A 26,236-nucleotide genomic window follows, 5' to 3' on the forward strand; every position below is an offset into this window, starting at 1 on the left:
AGAGAGGGCTAATTCACTGAAGATCTTAACAATGGCTTCCTTCAGACTCCTTGGTACAATGTATTATGTCGAGGAAACGTTCTGCGCTTTTTCAGCCCTCTTGGCCAAGTCTCTTCCGGCTGCTTTGAGCAAGTCAGTGAGGTCAAATGCCAAATGCCCAGCTGGGTGACCTCAGCCATTCATGGGATCTGTCCACACCCTCGGGCTGTATGAATTTTACGCAGTCTTTTTCTGGTTATCAGTCCTAGTTTGAGGCTAAATCTCGTTGAGAGTTAATGAAACAATTAAGGAAATTGCAATTGCTCTGCATCTGTTGAGTCGTAAAGGATTTGCTCTACGTCAGAGGTCAGCAACCTTTTTCAGCCGTGGGCCGGTCCACCGTCGCTCAGAGCATGTGGTGGGCCGGACTATATTTTTGGGGGGGAAATGAATGAATTCCTATGCCCCCAAAATAACTCAGAGATGCATTTTAAATAAAATCACACATTCTACTCATGTAAAAACACCAGGCAGGCCCCACAAATAACCCAGAGATACATTTTAAATAAAAGGACATGTTCTACTCATGTAAAAACACGCTGATTCCCTGACCATCTGCGGGCCGGATTTAGAAGGCGATTGGGCCGGATCTGGCCCACGGGCCTTAGGTTGCCTACCCCTGCTCTACATGGAACTGGGCTTTGTGGAAGCAGAAGCCAATGCTATACTGCAAGCTTACTCCAAACTCTTTGCTATGCGAGTTCAGCTGAACAATTCAGTAATGCTTTAGTCTTTAAACTCCTTTTGTTTCTCTGTAAGGCTGTCATCAACACTCCTTCTGGCTTACTATTTTTGTAATTGTGAATCTTGACCGTGGTTCCTGCTGTGGGAAAATAACCTTTGCATCCATGCTAGGACATTCTTAACATGGCTGAAAGCAAAGTTTATGCAAGTCTGTCTGGTTGTTGTTATATTCCGGAAATGCCTGGCAAATGAGCTGATTGGTTGATAAACTCAAAAAAAATGTCTCAATTATGGGTTCATGTGTTTTGAATTTGTGAAGTAAAGTCATTAATGGGGGTCTACACTTGCAGCTAAACTTCTTTTAGCTAGAATAGTGGAGAACTCCTTAATACAGACCTTTTTTGAAGCATGGTTGTCATGGGAGGGAAATACTGTTAAAAAAATAAAAAAATAAATTAATAGAGATCATGAGGCAAAGGATGAGGCATTTGATTATTCCACAAACCACTCAAATGTTCTAGGAGAATAGTTTCTGTGAATTGGTAACTAAATGCAATGGACTGCATTTATGTCAAAAGGTACGATCTGTTGCTTTTGCCCCAATAAGTATTGTTGCTGGTAGTTAACTGTACCCAAGATTATTTGCTGCAGAAAGAAAACAATATGTAAAAATCATTATTTCTGTGAGGAAATATTGTGGCATTCATTCTGGGCCAGCTGGGATTCTTGCTTAGTCTTGCACCCTAATACTTGTGGGGTATTGCGCACAAGCCCCCTAAGCAGCACTTGTGGTTTTAAAACCAGAGGGAAGGAACGCATTAGCCGCAGAATGTGGCTTCTCTTCCACCTTAAAACAGTCAGTTAACATACCTGTGGGTTACTGTACCTGCATAGTGCACTTAAACATGTGCTTTCCCCCATTCGTAGTGGCTTAGTGATAGGATGTAATTGCATTTGCTGATTTTGCAAAAGCCCGTCATGGGAAGGCTGCACACTGGAGGGTGGGAAGGTTTATTTGTGGCATTAGTGGTTAATAGCGTGTTCTTCTTCAGAGACAATTAATCTCTGCAAGTATCTGTATAGTTGAGCTAGCAGTCCCCCCCCCCCCCCACAGCTTGGCTACTTCTGTGAGGAAGTTCCTTCATTCACAGAGCTCATGTTGGCTTGTTGCAAAATGTAGGCGTTTGCATCACTAGCTGTGACACATGTATTAGTGTTGCATAGAACTTTGTGGGCCAATCCTTGTTTGTGATGGAGATTGTCGAGTGTTGTAAGCCTCCTGTGGGATTCACAAATTCTGGCTGGCCTTGGTAGCCGGCGATTTTCTGCTAAGCAGTGGTGAAATCCAGTTCCGCCATGATTCTCTGACAAAGGCAAGGCTGCAGTTATTATTGAGTTATGATTTGTAGAACAACAACTAAAGGTTTATTAAGTCGTCTGTTGTGTGTGTCCCTTGTCCACAGTTTTCTGGTGGGGCATTTGAGAACTGCTGCTTCTGTCAGCTTCCTCCATCTCCCATTTTTATAAATTTGTCCTGATGATCCAAACAATGATACACATTAAGGTCTTCCTGAGCTTCATCATGATCACCTCTTTTGCTCCTGCCAGAGAGGAGGGAAGTAAAATTGGCCAGAGTTGGGAAAGGTAGATGCTACACCATCTATGGCGAGTGAGTGCATTTGTTTTTATTTTAAAAAGATGCTACTTTTTTCCAGATCTTAACTTTAGGGTGCAAAGTGCACAGAGCTAATTTAGATGTTGTGGAAATATTCATCTTGAACTTGCTCATTTTCAACTTCCAGAGTCGGGGAGGAAGGTGTCCTCTCCTGGAAAATGTGCAGAAACTAGCTGTACTTCAGAGTTAAGCTGTAGATAACAAGTTGCAGATTACATTGTGGCAGCTGTTTGCCACCAACCTGGCAAACGTTTCCCGTTCCTTGAGCTACAAATGCTAAAATGAATATAGAGATAGTTTGTTTCAGTGTTGTGACTTCAAGAATAACAAGAATGAAACTTATTTAGGCATAATATCCGACCAAGCTGAAAACTTTGCTCTGAGAAATGAGCCTTCAAGACCTTCCAAAAACCTTGCAATGTAGTCACTCATCAGAGGTCTACAGGAAGTGTGCTTCAAAGCTGTGAGGCCACCATGCCAAAGTTCCTGTCCCTCCTGACCAGCAACATTACATCTCTGTGGCACAGTGGGTCAGTGTGTTTTGCTGTTAACCAGAAGGTTGGTAGTTCGAGCCCAACCAGGGGCAGCTGTGGGCAGGATTCCTGCACTGCAGGGGTTGGGCTTGATGACCCTTGAGGTCCCTTCCTACTCTACAATTCAACAACAACAACAATTTATTATTTATACCCCGCCCATCTGGCTGGGTTTCCCCAGGCACTCTGGGCGGCTCCCAACAAAATATAAAAAATACAATAAAACAGCAGACATTAAAAACTTCCCTAAACAGGGCTGCCTTCTATAAGTCAGATAGTTGTTTATTTCCTTGATATCTGATGGGAGGGCGTTTCACAGGGCGGGCGCCACTACCGACAAGGCCCTCTGCCTGGTTCCCTGTAACCTCCCTTCTCGCAGGAAGGGAACCACCAGAAAGCCCTCGGAGCTGGACCTCAGTGTCTGGGCAGAACAATATGGGTGGAGGCGCTCCTTCAGGTATAGTGGGCCGAGGTCGTTTAGGGCTTTAAAGGTCAGCAGCACCGACACTTTGAATTGCACTCAGAAACATACCTGGAGCCAGTGTAGGTCTTTCAGGAGCAGTGTTATGTTATCTCAGCATCCACTCCCAGTTACCAATCTAGCTGCTGCATTCTGGATTAATTGTAGTTTCCGGGTCACCTTCAAAGGTAGTCCCACGTAGAGCACATTGCAGTAGTCTCTGAAGCAGGAGATAACCAGAGCATGCACCACTCTGGCAAGACAGTCCGTGGGCAGGTGGGGTCTCAGCCTGAGTAGCAGATGGAGCTGGTAGACAGCTGCCCTGGACACAGAATTGACCTGCGTCTCCCTAGGAAGTGGGCATACTTAGGGGGGCCTCTGACGCAGATCTCAATGTGGCGACCTGGTGGGACCAGGTGCAAGCAGTCCAGCAAATCTTACTGACTTCCTATTCCAGAAATTGACTTTCTGTTTCAGAAAAAAATGCTTTCTGGGATAGGTATGCTGCAGCTGCTGTCAATCCTGCTGGTTCTCTGCACTTTAAAAGTTGCATACCAGGTAACATCAGAAAAATCTGCAAGTATTTTTCGCTCCATAAGATGCACTTTTTTCTTCCTAAAAAGTAAGGGGAAATGTCTGTGCATCTTATGGAGCGAATGCATGGCCCCTGGAGTCGAATTGCCCAGGGGCGAAAAGCAGATCATGCTTTTTTTTAAAAGAAGGAAGTGGGTGTTGAAGCAAAGCTGCTGATTGTTTGCCGATCGATCGGGGAGAGAGATAAGGGACGCTAGAGATAAAAGAGGCTGCCTGGGAGAGGGGAGGTAAAGACAGCAAACTTGCAAAGGGGGGGAAACAGGAAGACTAAAGCAATAAGGAGAGAAATTAGAGAGAAAGGAGGAGCAAAAAGCTGCTTCAGCTAAGGAAAAGACACTAAGGCAAACAAGAGGGAAGGGAGTGCTGAAAGGAAACAGCTGATCGGTGGGATTGGAAGAGAGATAAGGAAGGCTAATGGAGGCTGCCTGGGAGAGGGGAGGTAAAAGCCCATGGATCCTCAGGATTTTTACATTGGGTCACCCCAAATTCACCATCAGATCACATGTCTGTGGCCACAGCATGAACCACAAAAATCATACATCCATTATTTTGTTCAGAATATTTTTTTTCTTGTTTTCCTCCTCTAAAAAAACTAGGTGCGTCTTATGGTCAGGTGCATCTTATGGAAAGAAAAATACGGTACATGAAGTGTTGATCTCGTGTGGGGCAGTGAAGAGAATTAAAAGCCCCATTCCCCAACATCTCTTCTCCAATCAAATTAATACACACCCACCCCACAGTGCCACTTTGCATTAAGGAAAAAGACATGGGATTCAGCCACAGGCCTCGCTTTTTGTGCGTGGTTTGGCTCTTGGATTCTCAGTCTGGCTCCTCTGCGGGTTTTTCCTCCTTCATCTTAAGCGCTGAATAGATTGAGGCTGTCTGGAGACACTGCAGCTGTTCTCTCGCTTCACTGTCCATTTGCTTCTCAGGGCCAGATCTTCTCTCTTGTCCTGATGAATAGGCTGCAGTAAATTTTGATGGGGGAATCCAGAGTTGTCTGCCTGCCTGCCTGCCTGCTACAAAGTGTTTCAGTTCAACTCTGCTCTGCCAACAGTGTAAATCTTTGTTCTCTGGGCTAGCAGTCTTGGCAGGATGCAGGAGAAACTGATGGAGACACTTGAAAGAGCCAGGCATCCATTGAGGACAATTTCCTTGTAAGGATCTGATGGTAATAAGCCCCCCCCCCTCTCTCTCTCTCTCTCACACACACACACACACACACACACACGGCTTAGTTTCAGCTTCTGAGTGGGGAGTGATATAACCCAGTATTTTTGACAGTCTAGGTAAGGTTGTTGACAGTCACATAATAAATCTAAGTGACAGATGGGCCGTAAAAATGCCAGTGGGGGGAGGGGGGGAGAGAATGTAATTAAACCAGTATGTGGGGACATGCTTTGCTTTTTGACACAATAATTAATCTGTTTTTACATTAACAGTATCGGAATGTCACCTTGAGCTAATGGTTTGCCAGTGGAGAAGAGGCATCAGAGTGCAGGGCTAGGGCAGAAATTCAATGTTTTCAATTTCCCTGCCTTCCACTTCCTTTGTGTTGCAACTTCTGTGTGCTGCTGTGGGGGGTCCCCAGTTAGGAACTATTTAATGTTCCTTATTGGGTAAAGCTAGGAAGTTTACTAGCACACAATTCCTAAAGGCTATCAAAACTGGAAAGGGTGAGAATTATTAGCAGGTGTCTGCCTTTATTAAGCATCGAGTCTTGTAATGTTGCAGATCACTATGTGGCCCAAATTCTGCTGATGGGTTTGAGGTTGGAGTGTTGCATTGCCAGATCATGGAATGCGCTAGGGAACTCTGTGTAAATTCCTGCTAGTAGTTTGAGTTGACAGTGGAAAAATATAGATACATTCTGATTTAGCTGTTTTTGAACCTGTGAAATGGACACACGAGTAACACTGTTAAAAATATCTATATTGTGTTGTGCATGTGACAGTGTGGCTCACACACTGACTGTCTGGACCAGGGGTCAGCAAACTTTTTCAGCAGGGGGCTGTCCCTCAGACCTTGTGGGGGGCTGGACTATATTTTTGTGGGGGAAATGAATGAATTCCTATGCCCCACAAATAACCCAGAGATGCATTTTAAATAAAGGCACACATTCTACTCATGTAAAAACATGCCGATTCCCATGGTCTGGACTGTGGTTGCTAGGAGTTTTTGGTTGCTTAATGAATAAAACAGTCCGTGATCCTGCTTCTTTGCAGGAAGGTAAAGTTGGCAGGAGGTTTAGGTCAAAGCTTCAAACACACACACACAGAGAGAGAGAGAGAGAGAGAGAGCGCGCGCTGTGAATTGGCAAGAGATGCTAGGCAGTGACACTGGTTTCCCAGAAAATTGTGACTTAGAAAATTGGGGGGGGGGGGATTCTTAATACCTTAAATCAACATGGTTATTTGAGTTGTATTCAGTATAATATAATTGAAAAGTACACATCGTCATAATTTTTTGTTGTTGTTTATAAAATTTAAATACCGTTCTTCATCCAAGATCACAGAGGGGGGTTACAACGTGGGTAGGCAAACTATGGCCTGGGGGCCAGATCCGGCCCAATTGCCTTCTAAATCCAGCTCCCAGATGGTCCGGAAATCAGTTCGTTTTTACATGAGTAGAATGTGTCCTTTTATCTAAAATGCATCTTTGGGTTATTTGTGGGGCTTGCCTGGTGTTTTTACATGAATAGAAGGAGTGTTTTTATTTAAAATGCATCTCTGGGTTATTTGTGGGCCATAGGAATTCGTTCCTTCCCCCCCAAAAAAAAATATAGCCTGGCCCCCCACAAGGTCTGAGGGACAGTGGACCAGCCCCCTGCTGAAAAAGTTTGCTGAGCCCTGGTTACAATATAAAACACAAATCATACATACCATACTATCCAACCAAAAAAATGCCCCTCGTAGATGGTTTAATTAGCCAAAGGCCTGGCTGATTTAATTTTACATGATATAAAAATATTTCCCCCACCCCAGTAGGTAAGTTTAGTTGAGTTGAAATATTTGATTTCAGGAGAAAGGTCAGTAGAGCACATTTAATACTGTTATAGTCAAACAGACCCAAAGCTTATTTTTAGTGGACTATTTGTAAATATTTTAAGGCAGACTTCATTAGCAGCCAGTTTCTTAACTTGGAAGACACATAGAAGAAATAACATTTATACCACTTTCATGTCAATTGAACTGCCTTGGTTTTCCCCAAGGAATCCTGAGAAACACATTTTTATTTTATTTTTTTGGCAAGCGTTCTGCACATTTGCTTACAGATAGAAATGGCTGTTAAACTGGGTTAAGTCTGTGGTGTGAACTGCTGGACTGAAGCTATCTTCCCTCTCCTGCCCCCATGCCGAGAAGAAACCCTGCAGATTTTTGTTTTGCCTGAGAAATATACTGTACTAAAGAGTATATTTATAGAAAGGGACACAGGTGGCGCTGTGGGTAAAACCTCAGTGCCTAGGACTTGCTGATCGTAAGGTCGGCGGTTCGAATCCCCGCGGCTGGGTGAGCTCCCGTCGTTCGGTCCCAGCTCCTGCCCACCTAGCAGTTCAAAAGCACCCCAAAGTGCAAGTAGATAAATAGGTACCGCTTTATAGCGGGAAGGTAAACGGCATTTCCGTGTGCGGCGATGGTGCTGGCTCGTGAGCTGCAGCTTCATCACGCGGGCCACGTGACCCGGAAGTGTCTTCGGACGGCGCCGGCTCACGGCCTCTTGAGTGAGATGAGCGTGCAACCCTAGAGTCGGTCACGACTGGCCCGTACGGGCAGGGTTACCTTTACCTTTACCTATATTTATAGAAAGACATGTGGGGATGTGTATTTGTTGTTTCTGGTGAGATTATTGATAAAAACCTCCAACAGATTATTGAGGAAGTGATAGAGTCTTAAGTCCGTAGCACAAGATCAGTTCCATACAGTTATTCCAAAAGCAGTTACAGTGTGGTGCTGATAACGCCAAGGTTGCAGGTTCGATCCCTGTATGGGTCATTTGCATATTCCTGCGTTGCAGCGGGTTGGACTAGATGACCCTTGGGGTCCCTTCCAACTGTACGATTCCATGATTCTCTCTCTCCCACCTGCCTATGCCCAGTAGCATCGTCATAGTTCTTAGATGCAGTAGATGAACCTATAACACAGGTCTCAGCATGCCTCAGCAACTGAGTTCTGTGGAACTTACTCCCAGTTAAATGTGTTTTAGGATTTCAGCCAAGTTTCTTAACAAATGGCAGTTTCATGGTTCACATCCTCGACCCTTTGAGGAGTGTCCTCCTCCCATATTTTTTCCTGATACTGACAACACACTTAGGCAGTTGGTTGCCCTGAGGCATTGTGTGAGTGACTCCTGTCAGTTGATAGGAAAACCAGCCGCTTGCTCTGTGTTGTTCGCCTGACATCGTCTTTTCCTTTCCTCAGCAATGGTAGCGAAGCCAGTTTCATATAATTTAGAATCTGCAGTAGCCAGGGGACCAAGAAATGTGAAGCTTCAGGGGGGAAATGACAAAATCTGTAGCAAATTTTGCATGTTCTGTAAATTTGTATCTGTATAGCTAAAGGCCTGTTCTTTATGGGGCCAGTGTGAGCTGTTCGTTCATTTTGTTAGATTGCGATGTAGCCCACAGTAGTAGTCTCTGGCTGCTTGTATTCTGAAATGGAAAACGTGTGTTGTCTCCCCCTCCCCCTGATTTTACTTACATTCATATTCATATTCTGAATTTTGGTGGTTTATAGTCTCACCATGATCATTAAAAAGCTCTCTGTAATACATTACAATTGGTTCTCTCTGACCAATTCTTGTTTATCATGTGGATATTAAGCAGGTTGGTTATTTTTTTGGTGGGTGGTCAGGGGTTGTGTAGTTTTGCATGCTTATCCTTTAAAGGCAGTTGTAAAAACAGCCAGCCAAACACAAAAGCATTATCAAGCCTGCAAACCAAATATTTACTCATGTTCGTTCTGATTTTAAGACGCAGCATTGACAAGCTGGTGGTAAACAAATGATTTATAGAGTGTGTTATCATTGGGGCTCCCCAGCTGTCTTCAGAATTAAAGAACAGATTAAACAGATTAAATAATAGATAAATATCTGATGCTGTTGCTAGCTAAATAACAAATCAATTAAACATGAATTCATTTTTCATCTGCTGGTAACAGCACAAAGGGTAGGAGCTATAATGTTCTATGCGTGTTTGTATAGAATAAGGTAGTTCAGGAGAATCCCAGCAGAATATGAAAACCTGGAATTGAGTGTATTGGTGGGCAGAGGCCACATAAATGCGCTAAGGGTAAATAATAGCAATTTAAATTTAGTTGTAGTTAAGGTTTCAGAGTGTTAAAGGTAAAGGGACCCCAGACCATTAGGTCTGGGGTTGCGGCGCTCATCTCGCTTTATTGGCTGAGGGAGCTGGCGTACAACTTCCGGGTCATTTGGCCAGCATGACAAAGCAGCTTCTGGCGAGCCAGAGCAGCGCACGGAAACGCCGCTTACCTTTCCGCTGGAGTGGTACCTATTTATCTACTTGCACTTTTACGTGCTTTCGAACTGCTAGGTTAGCAGGAGAAGGGACCGAGCAAAGGGAGCTCACCCTGTCGCGGGGATTCGAACCGCTGATCTTTTGATTGGCAAGTCCTAGGCTCTGTGGTTTAACCCACAGCACCACCTGCGTCCCGCTAAGTGCCTATTTATTTTTACATATCCCCAGTGCAGCATCGCTTGTATAAAGTTTGTAGCAGCAAATGCTGCAGTAAGGAAACACCTCTCACGAACTGCCTCTCAGTTGAGGACAGAAGATGGTATTCTTTTTGGGTTGGCCATACGCCTGGAAACTGAACAAGTCACACATCTGCACCAAGCTGTCACGGACACTTCTCTATAAGGTTTCCGTCTATATTTATCTTGAAATGCAAAATAATAATATAATAATAGTAATGACCTGGCCATTCTCTTCATTTAAATGGTGGTGTGTTATAAAGATGCATCTATTCCAGGGTTCAGCAACCTTTTTCAGCCATGGGCCTGTCCACCATCCCTCAGACCATGTGGGGTGACCGGACTATATTTTTTGGGGGGGAAACGAACGAATTCCTATGCCCCACAAATAACCCAGAGATGCATTTTAAATAAAAGCACACCTTCTACTCATGTAAAAAACACCAGGCAGGCCCCACAAAGAAGCCAGAGATGCATTTTAAATAAAAGGGCACATTCTACTCTTGTAAAAACACGCTGATTCCTGGACCATCCGCGGGCCGGATTGAGAAGGCGATTGGGCCGCATCCGGCCCCCAGGCCTTAGGTTTCCTACCCCTGATTTATTTGATAGAATTATTGGAAGACTTTCCTGGGAGGAATCCTCCCCCCCAATCAATTTAGCAGTTGGCAACAGATTGGGGGGCGGGTATCAGATTACATAGATACTAATGTGATCACTGCTGAAAGACAGTGCTGATCACTGCTGAAAAACAACAACCCAAACAGCTCTCCTTTGTTCATTATAACACTTGGCATAGTATTTGCATGTCTGAAATGTCAAGTGTGACTGAGCAAATCTGGAAAAGGGTAATCATCATAGGCTGTTGTTCTGTTCCCGTGGCTCTCCCTGCCTCCCGCTGTTTGATTGTCAGAACGGCAGCAGCGCTGAAAACCTATTCGAGGCAAATTGAAAATTAGAACGTTAGACTTTTCGTTTTCCTGTCTTCAACTGACCTTGCCATGGATATTATTTTTCTTCCCCTTGGGAAAGGAGAAAGGGCTGCTCATAAAAAAAAACAATGGGAACACCTGGGAATTTGAGAAAGCTCCGATTAGGCAAAAGTTTATTCTCGCCTCCTCCAAATGCAAACAAGCAGGAAAGAGAGCAGTTCTTGTCTTGATGCTCAGCTTAAATGAGTTGATGAAGCCCTCTGGAATTGTTTTCCTCCATGTCCTCAACAGTCCACAAGTCCCAGAATAACTAGGACTTCGACATTGGAACGGACTCCCACGAGAGGTAGCAGATTCTTCTTCCTTGGAGGTTTCTAAGCTGAGGTGGTATGACCAACTGGACTAGTTGAGATTCCTGCACTGAAGGGGGTAGGACTTGTTAGAAGAAAAGCTGCTGCCTTTCCCTTATGCAGTATTCCAGAGTCCTTAGGTGGGTTCCCTATCAGTAGGAGAAAATAACAGAGGCCAACCAGAGTATATTGAGAAGCAAAGTGGCTAGTAAGCCTGATCTTTATTCAAGGAACTGTTGCAACAGGGTCCCCACTCATCATGCACAAGAGGGAGGAGAACCCTGAACAATGGTGCACAAGGCCTTATACAGTGGTACCTCTGGTTAAGAACTTAATTCGTTCCAGAGGTCCGTTCTTAACCTGAAGCATGCTTTCGCTAATGGGGCCTCCTGCTGCCACTGGTGCACGATTTCTGTTCTTATTCTGGGGCAAGGTTCTTAACCTGGAACAACCACTTCCTGGTTAGTGGAGTTTGTAACCCAAAGTGTCTGTAACCTGAGGTACTACTGTATAGACTTTTGAAACTGCCCACCCTGTAGCCCAAGACCACCCCCAAAAAACTTCATACATACATCACAGAGGGAGGTGGTCTACAGCAGAAATGACTGATTGCATTACCTGGGAAGTCTGGCCATTCTTTGGTGATGGTTAATACTTTAGTTCCTGAATCCAGGTCACAGGCTCACCCTAGTCATACAGAAATGCGCCCTGAAGACAGGATTTGTATGCAAAAAGGCGATGGGAAGGATTTCCCCATTTGCCTCCCTTACCGCAGAGGAATATTTGAGGTCATTGGGAGAGTCAAAATGGCTTCAGGATTGCTCTCCCGTACTATTTCAGACACATGGTTCATATATTTAGATATGTGTGCATTTATGAACATTTATTCTATATTTGAGAGCTTAAAATTCTTATAACAGACTAGATGACCCCCGGGATCCTTCCCAGCTCTGAGATGTTGTGATTCTATGATTCTATGTAGAACTACTTTGCAGAGTTCTTTTATGTGGGGAGGGGCCCTGTCAGACCAGAGTCCCTCCCTGCATGGACAAACTTTATCATAAATTGCTATCTATGGAAAACCCTTTCCCACGCTGTCCAAAATGGGGAAGCATTTCTGCCATGCAAGTCTGCAGAGAGAGAGAGAGAGAGAGAGAGAGAGAGAGAAAGAGAAAGAAAGAAATGTTCATGTTAGCCCATGTGTCCTTCTGTATTCTTACCTTTTGTTTCAACACGTTCTGGATCCATACTGTGCAAGAAGAGAATGTCCAGATGTATTTATATAATAACCTGCAGAAAATGGGGGTGGGAAGGTGTTGTGTTGGTAGAGCTGTAAATAGTAATTTCAGTGCATCAGCGCTCCTAAAATACACCTCTCTTCCTTTTGTGGGCTGGAAGTATTTTGCTTGGCTTGCAGAGATTTCATAGTACTGTTTCCTTGTAGTTTGCGGCACTAACTGGAAGTACTCGCTTCTCTGAGTGAGGAATGCCAACTACCTTAACTCCCTTTTAAAACTAGGCTGTGGCTTAGTTGCCTATTCCTTATCCCCAGCCAAAAATGAACCTAAGTATGAAACTGTTGCATTTGCTCATATTCACCGCTTCTTCCCTTTCCTTGCTTGTGTGCTCCCATATTGAAATTTCGACTGTAAGCTACATTGACCACCAGGAACCTGAATTCTTATTTATGTTGCAGTGGCTCGGGTTCAAATAAGCCACTGTGCTAGCAGAAGTTAGTGCAAGGGCTCCCACTAGTGCAGTGGTGTTTTCTCCCCCCGTTCCCCAAATCTGCTCTCAAGGGTCAGGAGACCCCCCCCCCCCCCGAGCAGTGCAGGGGGCAGGCGAAATGGGATTTGCTTGCTCTGGCAAAACGATCAGAGGGGTGCAATGTTGAATTCCTCCCTTTGATCATAAAAAGGTAAAGGTACACCTGACCGTTAGGTCCAGTCGCGGATGACTCTGGGGTTGCGGCACTCATCTCGCTCTATAGGCCGAGGGAGCCGGCATACAACCCTTCAGATTTGTGACCGTACTAGTGTGCTGTCACTTTAGTCTGCTTCATTCCAATGCCTTGGGTATCCTTCTCCTCTTCAGAGGAGTGTTCGAAATTAGCCAGGCGCCAGGAGCTTTTTGCACCTGGCTACTGGCTACTGGCTACTTGCAACCAAGTGAAAATGCCTGGATGCTAGGTGACATCGCCATCTGGAGGTGCATGCCTGGGAATCATTGGGTTGTGACTGTTTTCGCACACTAATGCCACATTCTGTAGAATTCTATCTTTTATATTTTACCTGCATAATTGGTATGAATTTCAGGAACTAAAATGCTTTTTCTGGGCAGCCTGAGCAGGAACAGTGAACAACATTATAGTTAATTGTTGCAGCTTGCCTTCTCTGCACCCCTCTGCCCTGCTCATGGTTGTGAAGAATATTCTTACCTTATGAATGGTCTATGTCACCATTAAGAAAAAGAGACTGGAATAGGCCAATATATATGTGGACTGTCCCTGGATCAAGTGATTTTTGTTCTTGAAGTTCTCAAAGCTCTTAACCTAGCTCAAGGTGGTCCTCTGAAGTAGCCAGAGCTTTAAATGAGAATCAATCACAGTCAGTCCATCACTTGAAAAACACAGTGGTACCTTGGGTTACAAATGCTTCAGGTTAGAAACTCTGCTAACCCGGACGTAGTGCCTTGGGTTGAGAACTTTGCCCCAGGATGAGAACGGAAATTGTGCGCCGGCAGCAGCAGGAGTCCCCATTGGCGAAAGTGCGCCTCAGGTTAAGAATGGTTCGGGTTAAGAACGGACCTCTGGAACGAATTAAGTTTGTAACCTGAGGTACCAAAGTAAGACTTTAGAACCGTCTTGCCCCCAAATGGCAACTCAACATTCCCTTTTGGTGACTGTAACCTTTCTTTAAGGAGCTATTTGGCACCTAGCTTATATATCTGAGTTTCTAGCACTGCTTCCGAGTGCCGGGTAAGTAGTGAACCATAGGAACAGGAAAAGCTGTTGTTCATATTTTGACTTTATTAAGAAATTTACATTGCAATTCTGAAGCTGGTGATTTTAAAAAACAACTTTTTTTGCTCCTGCTGCAGGTTGGGAAAGAAACTGTGCAGACAACTGAAGACCAGATTTTGAAGAGAGACATGCCTCCTGCATTCATTAAGTAAGTAAATAAACATGGCAAGTCTTGGTAGTGGTTTTATAAAAGCCTCGCTAACCTTGTATCGGTGCCGTACTATTTTGGAGTGCAAGTGAGACCTCCCTTGACTGAATGCTTCTCAGTAAACAAGCAAGCAAGCAAAAATCCCTGCACATAGCAAACTAATACATCAGGAACAAGATTAGACTTCTTATTCATCAGAGATTTGGGTTAATTTGGACTGGATTTTGTAACGTGGTCTTAGCTGTTCCAATATCCCACTTCTTCAGTACAGAGTTCTCCAACAACTAGCTGCACAAATAATACTTTTCTTCCCAAGATAAAAGTCCCTTTTAGTTTGGATGACAGTGTCAAGGGGTAGCGTGTCTGCTTTTCTCTCTGTGTGCCCTTGGTCTGGCTCAGATTTTGTTTGATACCTGAAAGCTAATTGACTGGCACTCGTAATTAACTTCGTGCATCGGCGCAAAAGATATAATGATTTTCTTCCTGGAGGTTTTGAAGGCGTAATAATCACTTTCGTTATCATTAAGCCAATTTCCTTGACAATGTCAAATACAAATTCCTTATTGAAAAAGGCTGTTTCTGGCCAGCTTCTGAATAGTGTGTGTTCTTTGTTAAGACAGATGAAGGTTTTGCTAAATTGTTGGGGGTGAGAGCATCCCATGATCTGTGGCAGAAAGATGTTGCCTCAAGCACATGAATGCCTTTGCCAGGAGGTGGGAAATCTGGGGCAGTGAAAAAGCTAAATGGAAAATTGTATGAAGATCTATTTGCATTGTGGATTGTTTTGAATATTTGCTTAGTAGCTTCTCTGCCTGCTTTAAATATCAGATATACTGCACTATGATTACATCCAACTTTTTCTCTAAAGCATAAAGGTAAAGGTAAAGGTACCCCTGCCCGTACGGGCCAGTCTTGACAGACTCTGGGGTTGTGCGCCCATCTCACTCAAGAGGCCAGGGGCCAGCGCTGTCCGGAGACACTTCCGGGTCACGTGGCCAGCGTGACAAAGCTGCATCTGGCGAGCCAGAGCCGCACACGGAAACGCCGTTTACCTTCCCGCTGGTAAGCGGTCCCTATTTATCTACTTGCACCCGGAGGTGCTTTCGAACTGCTAGGTTGGCAGGCGCTGGGACCGAGCAACGGGAGCGCACCCCGCCGCAGGGATTCGAACCGCCGACCTTTCAATCGGCAAGTCCTAGGCGCTGAGGCTTTAACCCACAGCGCCACCTGCGTCCCCTATCTCTAAAGCATAGGAAGATCTAATTATGTCTTGGGATTTCATAGTGTGAATGAGAGAATATAATATGCTGCATTACACACCTGTCAACATTTCTCCCATGAAAATAAGGACATCCTATTTCATAACAATAACAATGATAATTTTATTATTTATATACCACTTTTCTGCCTGGGTTGCCTCAGCCGCTCTGGGCAGCTTCCAACATATATAGAAAACACAATTAAACACTAAAAAAAAATGCCAGGTGTCTTCTAAAGGTTGTATAGTTACTTATCTCCTTGGCTTAGGGGGTCACATAACTCCCTACCATCCAACATTTCTCCAATGAAAATAGGGATAGCCTAATGGTTTTCCCAGTAGTGATGTATGGAAGTGAGAGCTGGACCATAAAGAAGGCTGATCGCCGAAGAATTGATGCTTTTGAATGATGGTGCTGGAGGAGACTCTTGAGAGTCCCATGGACTGCAAGAAGATCAAACCTATCCATTCTGAAGGAAATCAGCCCTGAGTGCTCACTGGAAGGACAGATCCTGAAGCTGAGGCTCCAATACTTTGGCCACCTCATGAGAAGAGAAGACTCCCTGGAAAAGACCCTGATGCTGGGAAAGATGGAGGGCACAAGGAGAAGGGGATGACAGAGGACGAGATGGTTGGACAGTGTTCTCGAAGCTACCAGCATGAGTTTGACCAATCTGCGGGAGGCAGTGGAAGACAGGAGTGCCTGGCGTGCTCTGGTCCATGGGGTCACGAAGAGACGGACATGACTAAACAACAACAACAACAAAGGGAAAACGGGACATTCTGGGATCAAATCAGAAGCTGGGATGGCTTTTGTTGATCTGACAATAGGGACACGTGGAGGCTCTGGTATTACTGCATTTAAGTGAGATGAACAGGGTTCTCCTTAACAAGCTGCAGTTACCAGGATGCTTTGGGTAAGGTTACCAGATTTTTTCCAATGAATCCGGGGACACTTTTCAACTTCAATGGATTTTGTATGGCGACTGATTTGTAAATCCGGGGACTGTCCCCGGGAAACAGGGATGTCTGGTAACCTTAGCTTTGGGGGAAGCCATCACTGTTGGAAATGGCATGATACTGCTTTAAACGGACAGCACAGATAGGGCGTAGGGTTTGAAAATGCCATTGGACACAACAGCAACTTTTGGAACTGGTGGGTGCAAAAAGTTGTGACATGGGCGATCCATGATCAGGTCTCTTTTCGCTTGACTGTTTTTCTAGGGTGGTTAACCCTTATCCCTCCCCCTACAGTCTTTATTTGATTTAAACCACCTTTCAAAGCAGCTGTGAAGGGAAATAGGGACCCACACTGCATCCTTCTCTCTCCCCCTGTCTCTCCCCCCAGCTAATACCAGTTGTTTTGGTGATTGGGAGGGAAGGGAGGTAAGCTTTAAATTGGGGAAATGGCCTGGCTGCTTTAAGGCTGTGGGTACCACATTAGGGACCCCTGTGTTATGACATGGGAGTCAGCTGTTCAAACCACCTGGCCCGTTGTGTTGGATCCGAACCTATGTTGCGTTCCCAGTGTTGCTGGCTATATTTACACTGAGGTAATAAATATATTTTGGGGCTGTAACACTGAAGACTGCAGGTGAGGACTTGCCTTAATGAATGTTCCTCCATGGGAAAAAAAATTGACTGAGCAAGCTTGTTTGTTAGGGAGAAGACTAGGCTGAACCCTTCTATGTGGAAGGGGTTAATTGCATATGGGGAAGGGGTTCAGCGATGTGAACTATCTGTAATATATAGCTCCAAAATGGCTCTACCATCTCCATGGGAATTGTTTGCCTTCATTGCAACAGTCCCAAGCGCTCTTAGCACCTCAAGATTAATAACTACGGCTTATATGCAGTCAAACCTCGATGCCAGTTGTAAAATCAGATTAGCCATAAGAATAAGAAGTTGTTAACCAAAGTCAGGACCTGTACAGGCACAAATAGGAGGACTTGAAGGAAATGGTGCAAAATAGGCAAGAGAACAATACATACGTTCACTCCTGCAGAAATAATAGTATTTTATTTTTAGACACTGAAGTTCTACCTTAAAAATAAATAAATAGTGCTGTGTTTTTATCTGGAAAGGACGTAGATCTTTTAGCACACACAGCTCTAGTGGCATTTACAAGATACTTGGCTGCTATCTAAAACCAGCCAAGTGAATTATATTTAATCTTTTGCTAAATTTGGCTTGTAAATAGGATGTTACTCTCTCATCTGTGTTACAGCTTAGTTCGCACGTCCAGTAGCCTGCTGTCAGTGCAACACATCATTTTGTGTATTGAACTCGACAAAATCTGCAGATTTTATCAACAAGTTGGTCGTGGCTCCAGGATTATCTTGCATTATGCTAATCAAAAAATTACTGTAGGTGAGAATTATGTTGCAGCTCCGAGTCCCTGAGCTACCAAAAGTGCTCAGATTAGTGCTCCAGGAAATTAGATTATTGTGTACATTGCAAGAGCATATTGTCTGATTTCAGACTTGACGCTTTAGAAAGCTCACTGTGAATAAAAGGAATGTAACCGTTTCACAAATGGCATTTTAATAATTTTGGGCTTAGAATTCTTCATATAAGGTAATGCCTTGTTTTAATGATATTTCAAGCCAGCAAATAATGTCAGCCTGCCCTAGCTGATAGTCAAATGGTCTAGACTAGTGTTCCCCAACCTTGGGCCTCCAGCTGTTTTTGGACTACAATTCCCATCATCCTTGACCACTGGTCTTGCTAGCGAGGGATGATGGGAGTTGTAGTCCAAAAACAGCTGGAGGCCCAAGGTTGGGGAACACTGGTCTAGACTATCGGGAATCATTTTCCTGGTTAAAGCATAATTTAAAAACAACCCAACAACCTCTGAATACCAAACCTGTATGAGTCATGCACAGATTTTTGTATTCCAATCAGAACAGAACTGAGTGATAGCAGGCTGGTAACAGTTCCTCAAGCTTCCTTCTTCTCCCCTCCCCTCAGGGCAAGATGGTCCTTCAAATAGCCCTGGGGGGAGGGGGAGGTACATGAGCAAGGCAAGAGGTTAATTGACAAATGGAAGCTATGGAGATGTCCCAACAAGTGACCTCCCCCTCCTGCCAATCTTTGAAAGAAGAGGTGGGGTGAGCTCCCAAGACTCGCTGCATTAAGGCATGCAGTTTTAGGGAGTGAAACTTAATTTTGCAAATTTCTTCAGTGAGGGTTCTTAAAAATAGGCTTCTGAGTATGAATAGGCTTCTGCTATTTTTGAGATAGCCGGAAGAAATATCAACAACCTCAGATATGCAGATGACAGACCTTGATGGCAGAAAGTGAGGAAGAATTAAAGAACCTTTTAATGAGGGTGAAAGAGGAGAGCGCAAAATATGGTCTGAAGCTCAACATCAAAAAAATTGAAGATCATGGCCACTGGTCCCATCACCTCCTGGCAAATAGAAGGGGAAGAAATGGAGGCAGTGAGAGATTTTACTTTCTTGGGCTCTCTGATCACTGCAGATTGTGATAGCAGTCACAAAATTAAAAGACGCCTTCTCCTTGGGAGAAAGGCGATGGCAAACCTAGATAGCATCTTAAAAAGCAGAGACATCACCTTGCCAACAAAGGCCCATATAGTTAAAGCTATGGTTTTCCCAGTAGTGACGTATGGAAGTGGGAGCTGGACCATAAAGAAGGCTGATCGCCGAAGAATTGATGCTTTTGAATTATGGCGCTGAAGGAGACTCTTGAGAGTCCCATGGACTGCAAGAAGATCAAACCTATCCATTCTGAAGGAAATCAGCCCTGAGTGCTCACTGGAAGGACAGATCCTGAAGCTGAGGCTCCAATACTTTGGCCACCTCATGAGAAGAGAAGACTCCCTGGAAAAGACCCTGATGCTGGGAAAGATGGAGGGCACAAGGAGAAGGGGATGACAGAGGACGAGATGGTTGGACAGTGTTCTCGAAGCTACCAGCATGAGTTTGACCAATCTGCGGGAGGCAGTGGAAGACAGGAGTGCCTGGCGTGCTCTGGTCCATGGGGTCACGAAGAGTCGGACACGACTAAACGACTAAACAACAACAATTTTTGAGATTGGGCAGCATTTAGCTTCGTAAGTCTACATTTGCTGAAGCAGCACATAATTTGCTTTCGGAAAACCAAATAATTTTAATGTTGCCTTCTGAAAATGTCAAGTGATGCCTAATAATAATAATAATAATATTGGGCAATCATTTTTAATGATTTCGATGCAGTTTACTCGAGTGATGCACACAGTTTACTCGCCAAGCAAGACTAAATTATATTAATTTAACTGAAATATATTTTGAATCCCCAAGTCATGTTACAACTTTCTAGGACCCCTCATTTTTGGAATATGAAAGTTGAAAAATTCAACGTGTCCTATTGCTACATAGTTCCACCTATGAAAGTGGTGTCTGGTTCTCGGTGACACCTCTCTGCCTCCAACAAGCAGCTTTTAAACCAAAATGGGCCATCGGTTAATAGTTTTTAAATGCACGTAGGCATGTAACGTGTAGTGTCCCCCAAACACTGGCCTTTTCAACATACGTCATACATGCTTCAAAGGAAACCAGTTTTATGCAAGAGGAAGGACCATTGCTCACGGGCAGAGTGCATACTTTGCCTCCAGCAGGTCTCAGACTTAATCCCAGTAGCTGGGAATCACTCCTGTCCAAAAGCGTGGAGAAGTGCCTCCAGCCAGGCTTAAGGGTACTAAGAGCTAGATGGACCCATCTTCTGTTTCTGTGTTTTACATTTTAACTAGAAAATGCACCCTGGCATGGGAGTAGAGGTAAAGGTAAAGGGACCCCTGACCATTAGGTCCAGTCGTGGATGACTCTGGGGTTGCGGCGCTCATCTCGCTTTACTGGCCAAGGGAGCCGGCGTACAGCTTCCTGGTCATGTGGCCAGTAGGACTAAGCCGCTTCTGGCGAACCAGAGCAGCGCATGGAAACGCTGTTTACCTTCCCGCCAGAGCGGTACCTATTTCTCTACTTGCACTTTTGACGTGCTTTCAAAATGCTAGGTTGGCAGGAGCAGGGACTGAGCAACAGGAGCTCACCCCGTGGCGGGGATTCGAACCACCGACCTTCTGATTGGCAAGTCCTAGGCTCTGTGGTTTAACCCACAGCGCCACCCGTGTCCCTTGTAGGAGTATGTTAAATAATCTGTGTACAATGCGAAGGAAGATGATCTATTACAGTGTTTCCCCAACTTGAGTCTGCAGCTGTTTTTGGACTACAATTCCCATCATCCCTGACCACTGGTCTTGCTAGATAGGGATGATGGGAGTTGGAGTCCAAAAAACAGCTGGAGCATTTGGGAAGCACTGGTCTGTAGTCATACTGCTCCAGAGTTGGCTCCTGTCTGTCCCCTACAGGTAGCGGGACTGACACTAATTTCTCTCTCACAATGGTTCCTCCTAGGGTGGAAAATGCTTGCACAAAGCTTGTGCAGGCCGCGCAGATGCTCCAAACGGACCCTTACTCAGTACCTGCTCGTGATTACCTCATTGACGGATCAAGAGGCATCCTTTCTGGGACATCGGACTTGCTTCTGACATTCGATGAGGCCGAGGTGAGCTTTCTAATGCCAGTTAGCAACACCTATGCGGTACCTGGCTGCAGATTTAGAGCACTGCCTGACTATTGTTTTCTGCATTAGTGGTTTATAAAAGCATGATTGGTAAAACCAGGACTGAGTATCAGGGCTGGGGAGGGTTTTCCCTTTCCCTCACTGAGCTGCACACCATGTGCAAAATTCCTGGCTTCTGTGCCAGGGTTGTATTAAGCCAGGGTTCCCTGTTCTGTCCAAACTGTGGCTCTGAGCTCTGGCTTAATGTTGTTAAAAAGCCAGGAAAGTAAGGTAGAGTGACTCTGGCTAAAATCTGCATTTCACAAGAGAGTGGGAAGGAAAAGGGAGAGCAGAAGTGCGAAGCACACTCCCGGCTTCATAAAACACGGTTTATAAAGCCCCCAACAGTTGTCTGAACTGCAGCATTGAAAAGTCTGAAATGCATCAACTTGTCACGATGGTATTACAGTCATACCTTGGTTTTCGAACAACTTAGTTCTTGAACGTTTTGGCTCCCGAACGCCAGAAACCCAGAAGTGACTGTTCTGGTTTGCGAACTACTTTTGGAAGCCAAACATCCGACGAGGCTTCTGTGGCTTCTTATTGGCTGCAGGAGCTTCCTGCAGCCAATCAGAAACCGCACTTTGGTTTCCGAATGTTTTGGAAGTCGAATGGTACGACTGTACGTGTTTTTTAAAGTAAGATTTTTCTCACCAGTAGTCTTTATGAAGTTTATTTCTGCATGTTTTGAATTAACATTACAGCATGCGGCTCTGGCATTGAGAATAAATGTAAGATGTTCCTTAGCAGACACAATGACTGTGTATTTTTTCAGTGCTTTTTAGTTAGTACTGTGGAGGCTTTAGGAGAGGTGCATTAAAGCGAAGCTTATCAGCCATGCTATGAATATCCTTGGCATCTGATTTATTAGCAATTACTCTCCCATTTCTTATTGATACCATTGGAGATAATAGCTCTTGAAATTGTGGAGTAGTTAATTTGCCTTCAGGGAAGCTGATTTCTGGAAAGTGTTTGCCCTTTCCCCATCTTTGCGATCTGGATAGTGTGTTCTCAAACTTGCATTGTCACGCTGGAAATATTAAAGAAACGATAATATAATGCAACATTTGGCTGAAGCTTTAAAATGGAACATTCTCTCCCGTGCTGCACTTAATTTCACACATTCAACAGTGCTCATATAGCATCTAAATATAGAAGGCATACATTTTCCTTCAAGGGATTTTGTATTCATCGCTGCACAGAAAACATTAGAGTGGACCCACTGGATAAAAATTTCATTCCAGAGGTCCGTGCGCACTCCCAAAAATCCGTAACCAGAGGCGCTGCTTCTGCGCACGTGTGTGGTGTGATAGAATGCTTCTGCGCAGCACGATAGAGCACTTCTGTGCATGCACACAGCCTGCAGAACATAACCTGAAGGTTGCGTATCCAGAGAGGTGCGTAACCCAAGGGTCCACTGTACTTGGAAGAACATGATGGGAAAAAAGCGTCCTTGAAGGCAGTCATGTGCAACTCTGCAGGCAGCTTTTTCTATTGATGGGTAATGGGTAGCGCATTGCATTCATCCCAGAGCGACTAAACGTGGTGTTTTATTGTGAGGGAAAACAGACCTATTGCAAAGTATGTGGAACAACACACGTTTGTTGCCCTGAAAACAAATACAGTGGTACCTTGGTTCTCGGAACGGCTTAATTGTCGAACAAATCGGCTCCCGAACACTGCAAACCCAGAAGTAAGTGTTCCGGTTTGCGTATGTTTTTCAGAAGCCGAACATCTGACGCGGCTTCTGATTGAGTGCAGGAGGCTCCTGCAGCTAATTGGAAGCTGTGCCTTGGTTTTTGAATGGTTCCGGGAGTCAAACTGACTCCTGAAATGGATTAGGTTCGAGAACCAAGGTATCACTGTATGCTGGAAAGCACTGGATGTTTGTTCAAATCGCTTCCACCATGTCGTCGTGTGTCTCTCTGTATTGTCACTGATGTTGTACATGCTCTGCTTTTGACCAGAAACAGTGCCTTTGGCCATGTTGGCCCGTTGTGATAAAAGGAAAAAACACTAATGATTACCTTTTTTATTATTATTTAAGGTCCGTAAAATCATTCGTGTCTGCAAAGGAATTCTGGAATACCTAACAGTGGCAGAGGTGGTGGAAACTATGGAGGACTTGGTCACCTACACAAAGAACCTAGGGCCAGGTTAGACATTCCCAGTATTCCTCTTCGTGCATTCTAGCATGTTGAGACCGTGTTCCTTGCAGCCAAAGACAATGTAAAGCATTGCCCACAGCAGCTGTTTCAGATATTTAATACATCAGCCTATCAAAAGTTGCTTTAAGTGAGTGCTTTGCTCTCAACTTGGAGGGCAATGAGGTTTCCACCCTTTTTTATCACCGGAGTTTTCTGGGACTTCGTAGGAAGTGGAGTTTTCTCGCTGAAGGCCTTTCTAGCCAAGGCACTGGAATAAATTCAAGACTCAGAATATATATTTTATCCTGGTGGAGGCCTCTGTTTAGATAACACTTACTCTTGTCAATGTGTCTTCTATTCTGGGAGTTCTGTCTGCCTTTTGCTGGCAGGCCTTGCTTTCGTTACATTCTCTTCTCACTTTTTGAATGTAGTGTGGCCTGAAGAGTTAGTTTGTGGGACAAATAGATTTGGGCTTCCAATTCTACTCCAAACTTGCCCAAATTATGGGATGCTGTTCCAATATCTGCCTCTACTCTTGCAATCCCATAGGCTGTCCAGTTGCATCAGATAACTGTTCATCTTTTTTGTTTTGTTATTCCCTTCCTAATTAAACGCATCATTAATGTTGGATATGCCGACCTCCGTTTCTATTTCACAGAAACAAGATGGCATGAAAATGAAAGGAAAGGTTTTTTTAAAAACAGAAGCATAAAAATTAAGGGAAATAATTTCCATGTTTCTGTTTTAGAAACGTTTCCTGTCCTTTTTGTTTACGTGTTTGTTTTGCTCAGTTGCTCTAGTAGTTTTGCTGTGGTTGTTTATTTTTCAATGGCTATCTAGGTCTGCTGGCTGCGGCCGCAGTCATCTCCTTCCTATTGCTGCCACCTTTTTGGGCATGACCTTGTCTGGTATGCTCATAATATTTGGATCACTGTCTCCCAAGAGATGTGCAGACGATAGTTCAGAGAATAAATATAATCGATGTGCTAAGTTGGGAACATATTAAGACTAGTAGCATTAAAGCCCTATACGGCCTAGGAGGACCGCCTCTCCTGGTATGTCCCAAGGAGGACCTTACGGTCTTCAAAAAAACATCTTGGAGGTCCCAGGCCACAGAGAGGTTAGGTTGGCCTCAACCAGAGCCAGGGCTTTTTCGGTTGTGGCTCCAATCTGGTGGAACGCTCTGTCACAAGAGACCAGGGCCCTGCGGGACTTGATATATAGATATATAGGTACCACTGCAGCGGGAAGGTAAACGGTGTTTCCGTGCACTCTGGTTTCCGTCACGGTGTTCCGTTGCGCCAGAAGCGGTTTAGTCCTGCTGGCCACATGACCCGGAAAGCTGCCTGTGGACAAACGCTGGCTCTCTTGGCCTGAAAGCGAGATGAGTGCCCCAACCCCATAGTCGCCTTTTACTAGACTTAAGGGTCCAGGTGCCCTTTCCTTTTTACCTTTACATAGAAGACTCCTCTTTCACAAATCTGCATGTGGGTAAGCTATATGAGATGGTGGCAGCACCAGAATGGAGCTTGAGAGGAGTGACATGTCCTCTTAGGACAAACTTGTGGGGTCACCTCATATATAAAGGTAAAGGTACCCCTGCCCGTACGGGCCAGTCTTGACAGACTCTGGGGTTGTGCGCCCATCTCACTTAAGAGGCCAGGGGCCAGCGCTGTCCGGAGACACTTCCGGGTCACGTGGCCAGCGTGACATCGCTGCTCTGGCGAGCCAGAGCCGCACACGGAAACGCCGTTTACCTTCCCGCTGGTAAGCGGTCCCTATTTATCTACTTGCACCCGGAGGTGCTTTCGAACTGCTAGGTTGGCAGGCGCTGGGACCGAGCAGCGGGAGCGCACCCCGCCGCAGGGATTCGAACCGCCGACCTTTCGATCGGCAAGTCCTAGGCGCTGAGGCTTTAACCCACAGCGCCACCTGCGTCCCATCACCTCATATATAAAGCAGCCTAAAGTCCCTGCTCTGGAAAGTTCATTTAAAGCCTAGAATAGCATCACATGCAGGAGTTTCTCTCTCTCTCTCCCCTAACCAATATAGTGTGTATGGAATTGCTGTTCTGATACGCAGGTTGAATTTAAGTCTGTCAGCCACTCCACATATTGAATGGAAAGGTCCCTTCAGATTTCTTGTGTGTCGTTCATATTTTTGAAGATTCCCTCTTGTAAGAAGCATCTTGCATGACTAGCTCATCGGGGGGCGGGCGGGCTGGGGGAACCTCTCTCCCTAATTTGCTAGTACCCAAGGGAGAGGGGTTTAGCCTATCCCACATCTTAAGTATTACATGCAGTATGAAATGCTGTAGCCTAGAAATCTAATGTTTATTTCTGTATGATGTGTAGAACCTAATCACTAATCACACTTGGAAGTGCGGTATATAAATTCTGTCTTTGTCGTGATGCTTGCAACAACCTTGTGAGGTAGATCAGTATTATTGTGTCTGTATTGCAGATGTGAGCAGAGGCTGAGAGAGAGATTGGCTTGCCTAAGACCGCCTAGTTAGTTCATAGCAGAGGTGAATTTTAACCAGCAACACTTGGATGCATAGTTCAGCATCTTAGCACAGTAGTATGCCAGCTCTAATACATGGATATGTGGCATCATCATCAAAATTTTATTTATATCCCGCCCTCCCCAGCCAAAGCCAGGCTCAGAGCGGCCAACAATAGTAAAATAATACAACATTATAAAATCAATTCATTATAAAATCAGTTCAAATCAAATTGATGGCAACCATTGGGCTAGAGTTCTGTGAAAAATTACCAAAGGAGGGGGGTCAGGCTGTGCCTTGGCCAAAGGCCTGGTGGAACAGCTCTGTCTTGCAGGCCCTGAGGAAAGATGTCAAGTCCTGCAGGGCCCTAGTCTCTTGTGACAGAGCGTTCCACCAGATCGGAGCCACAGCCGAAAAAGCCCTGGCTCTGGTAGAGGCCAGCCTAACCTCTCTGTGGCCCATTTGACTCCTATTATTATAAGAAGTTTGGGTCCCAGATTAGGCTACCCTTGATGTATGTTTCTGACATAAACTAAGCCAGGCGTAGGCAAACTCTG

The 26,236-nt window shown here is 44.8% G+C and overlaps 1 protein-coding gene across 2 annotated transcripts in view; it reads left to right on the forward strand.

Moving 5' to 3' along the window:
• The window catches only part of VCL (vinculin), an 81,999-nt gene that overhangs the window by 11,551 nt on the left and 44,212 nt on the right, over positions 1–26,236 (forward strand). For both annotated transcript variants that reach the window (XM_083738276.1, XM_083738277.1), the window contains exons 2-4: positions 14,079–14,149; positions 20,822–20,972; positions 23,077–23,185. In XM_083738276.1, coding sequence (XP_083594402.1) covers positions 14,079–14,149; positions 20,822–20,972; positions 23,077–23,185 — 331 coding nt within the window. The remainder of the gene's footprint in view (positions 1–14,078; positions 14,150–20,821; positions 20,973–23,076; positions 23,186–26,236) is intronic.

This window comes from Podarcis gaigeae (genome assembly GCF_964106915.1).
Source record: "Podarcis gaigeae genome assembly, chromosome: 5".
NCBI classification, from domain to species: domain Eukaryota; kingdom Metazoa; phylum Chordata; class Lepidosauria; order Squamata; family Lacertidae; genus Podarcis; species Podarcis gaigeae.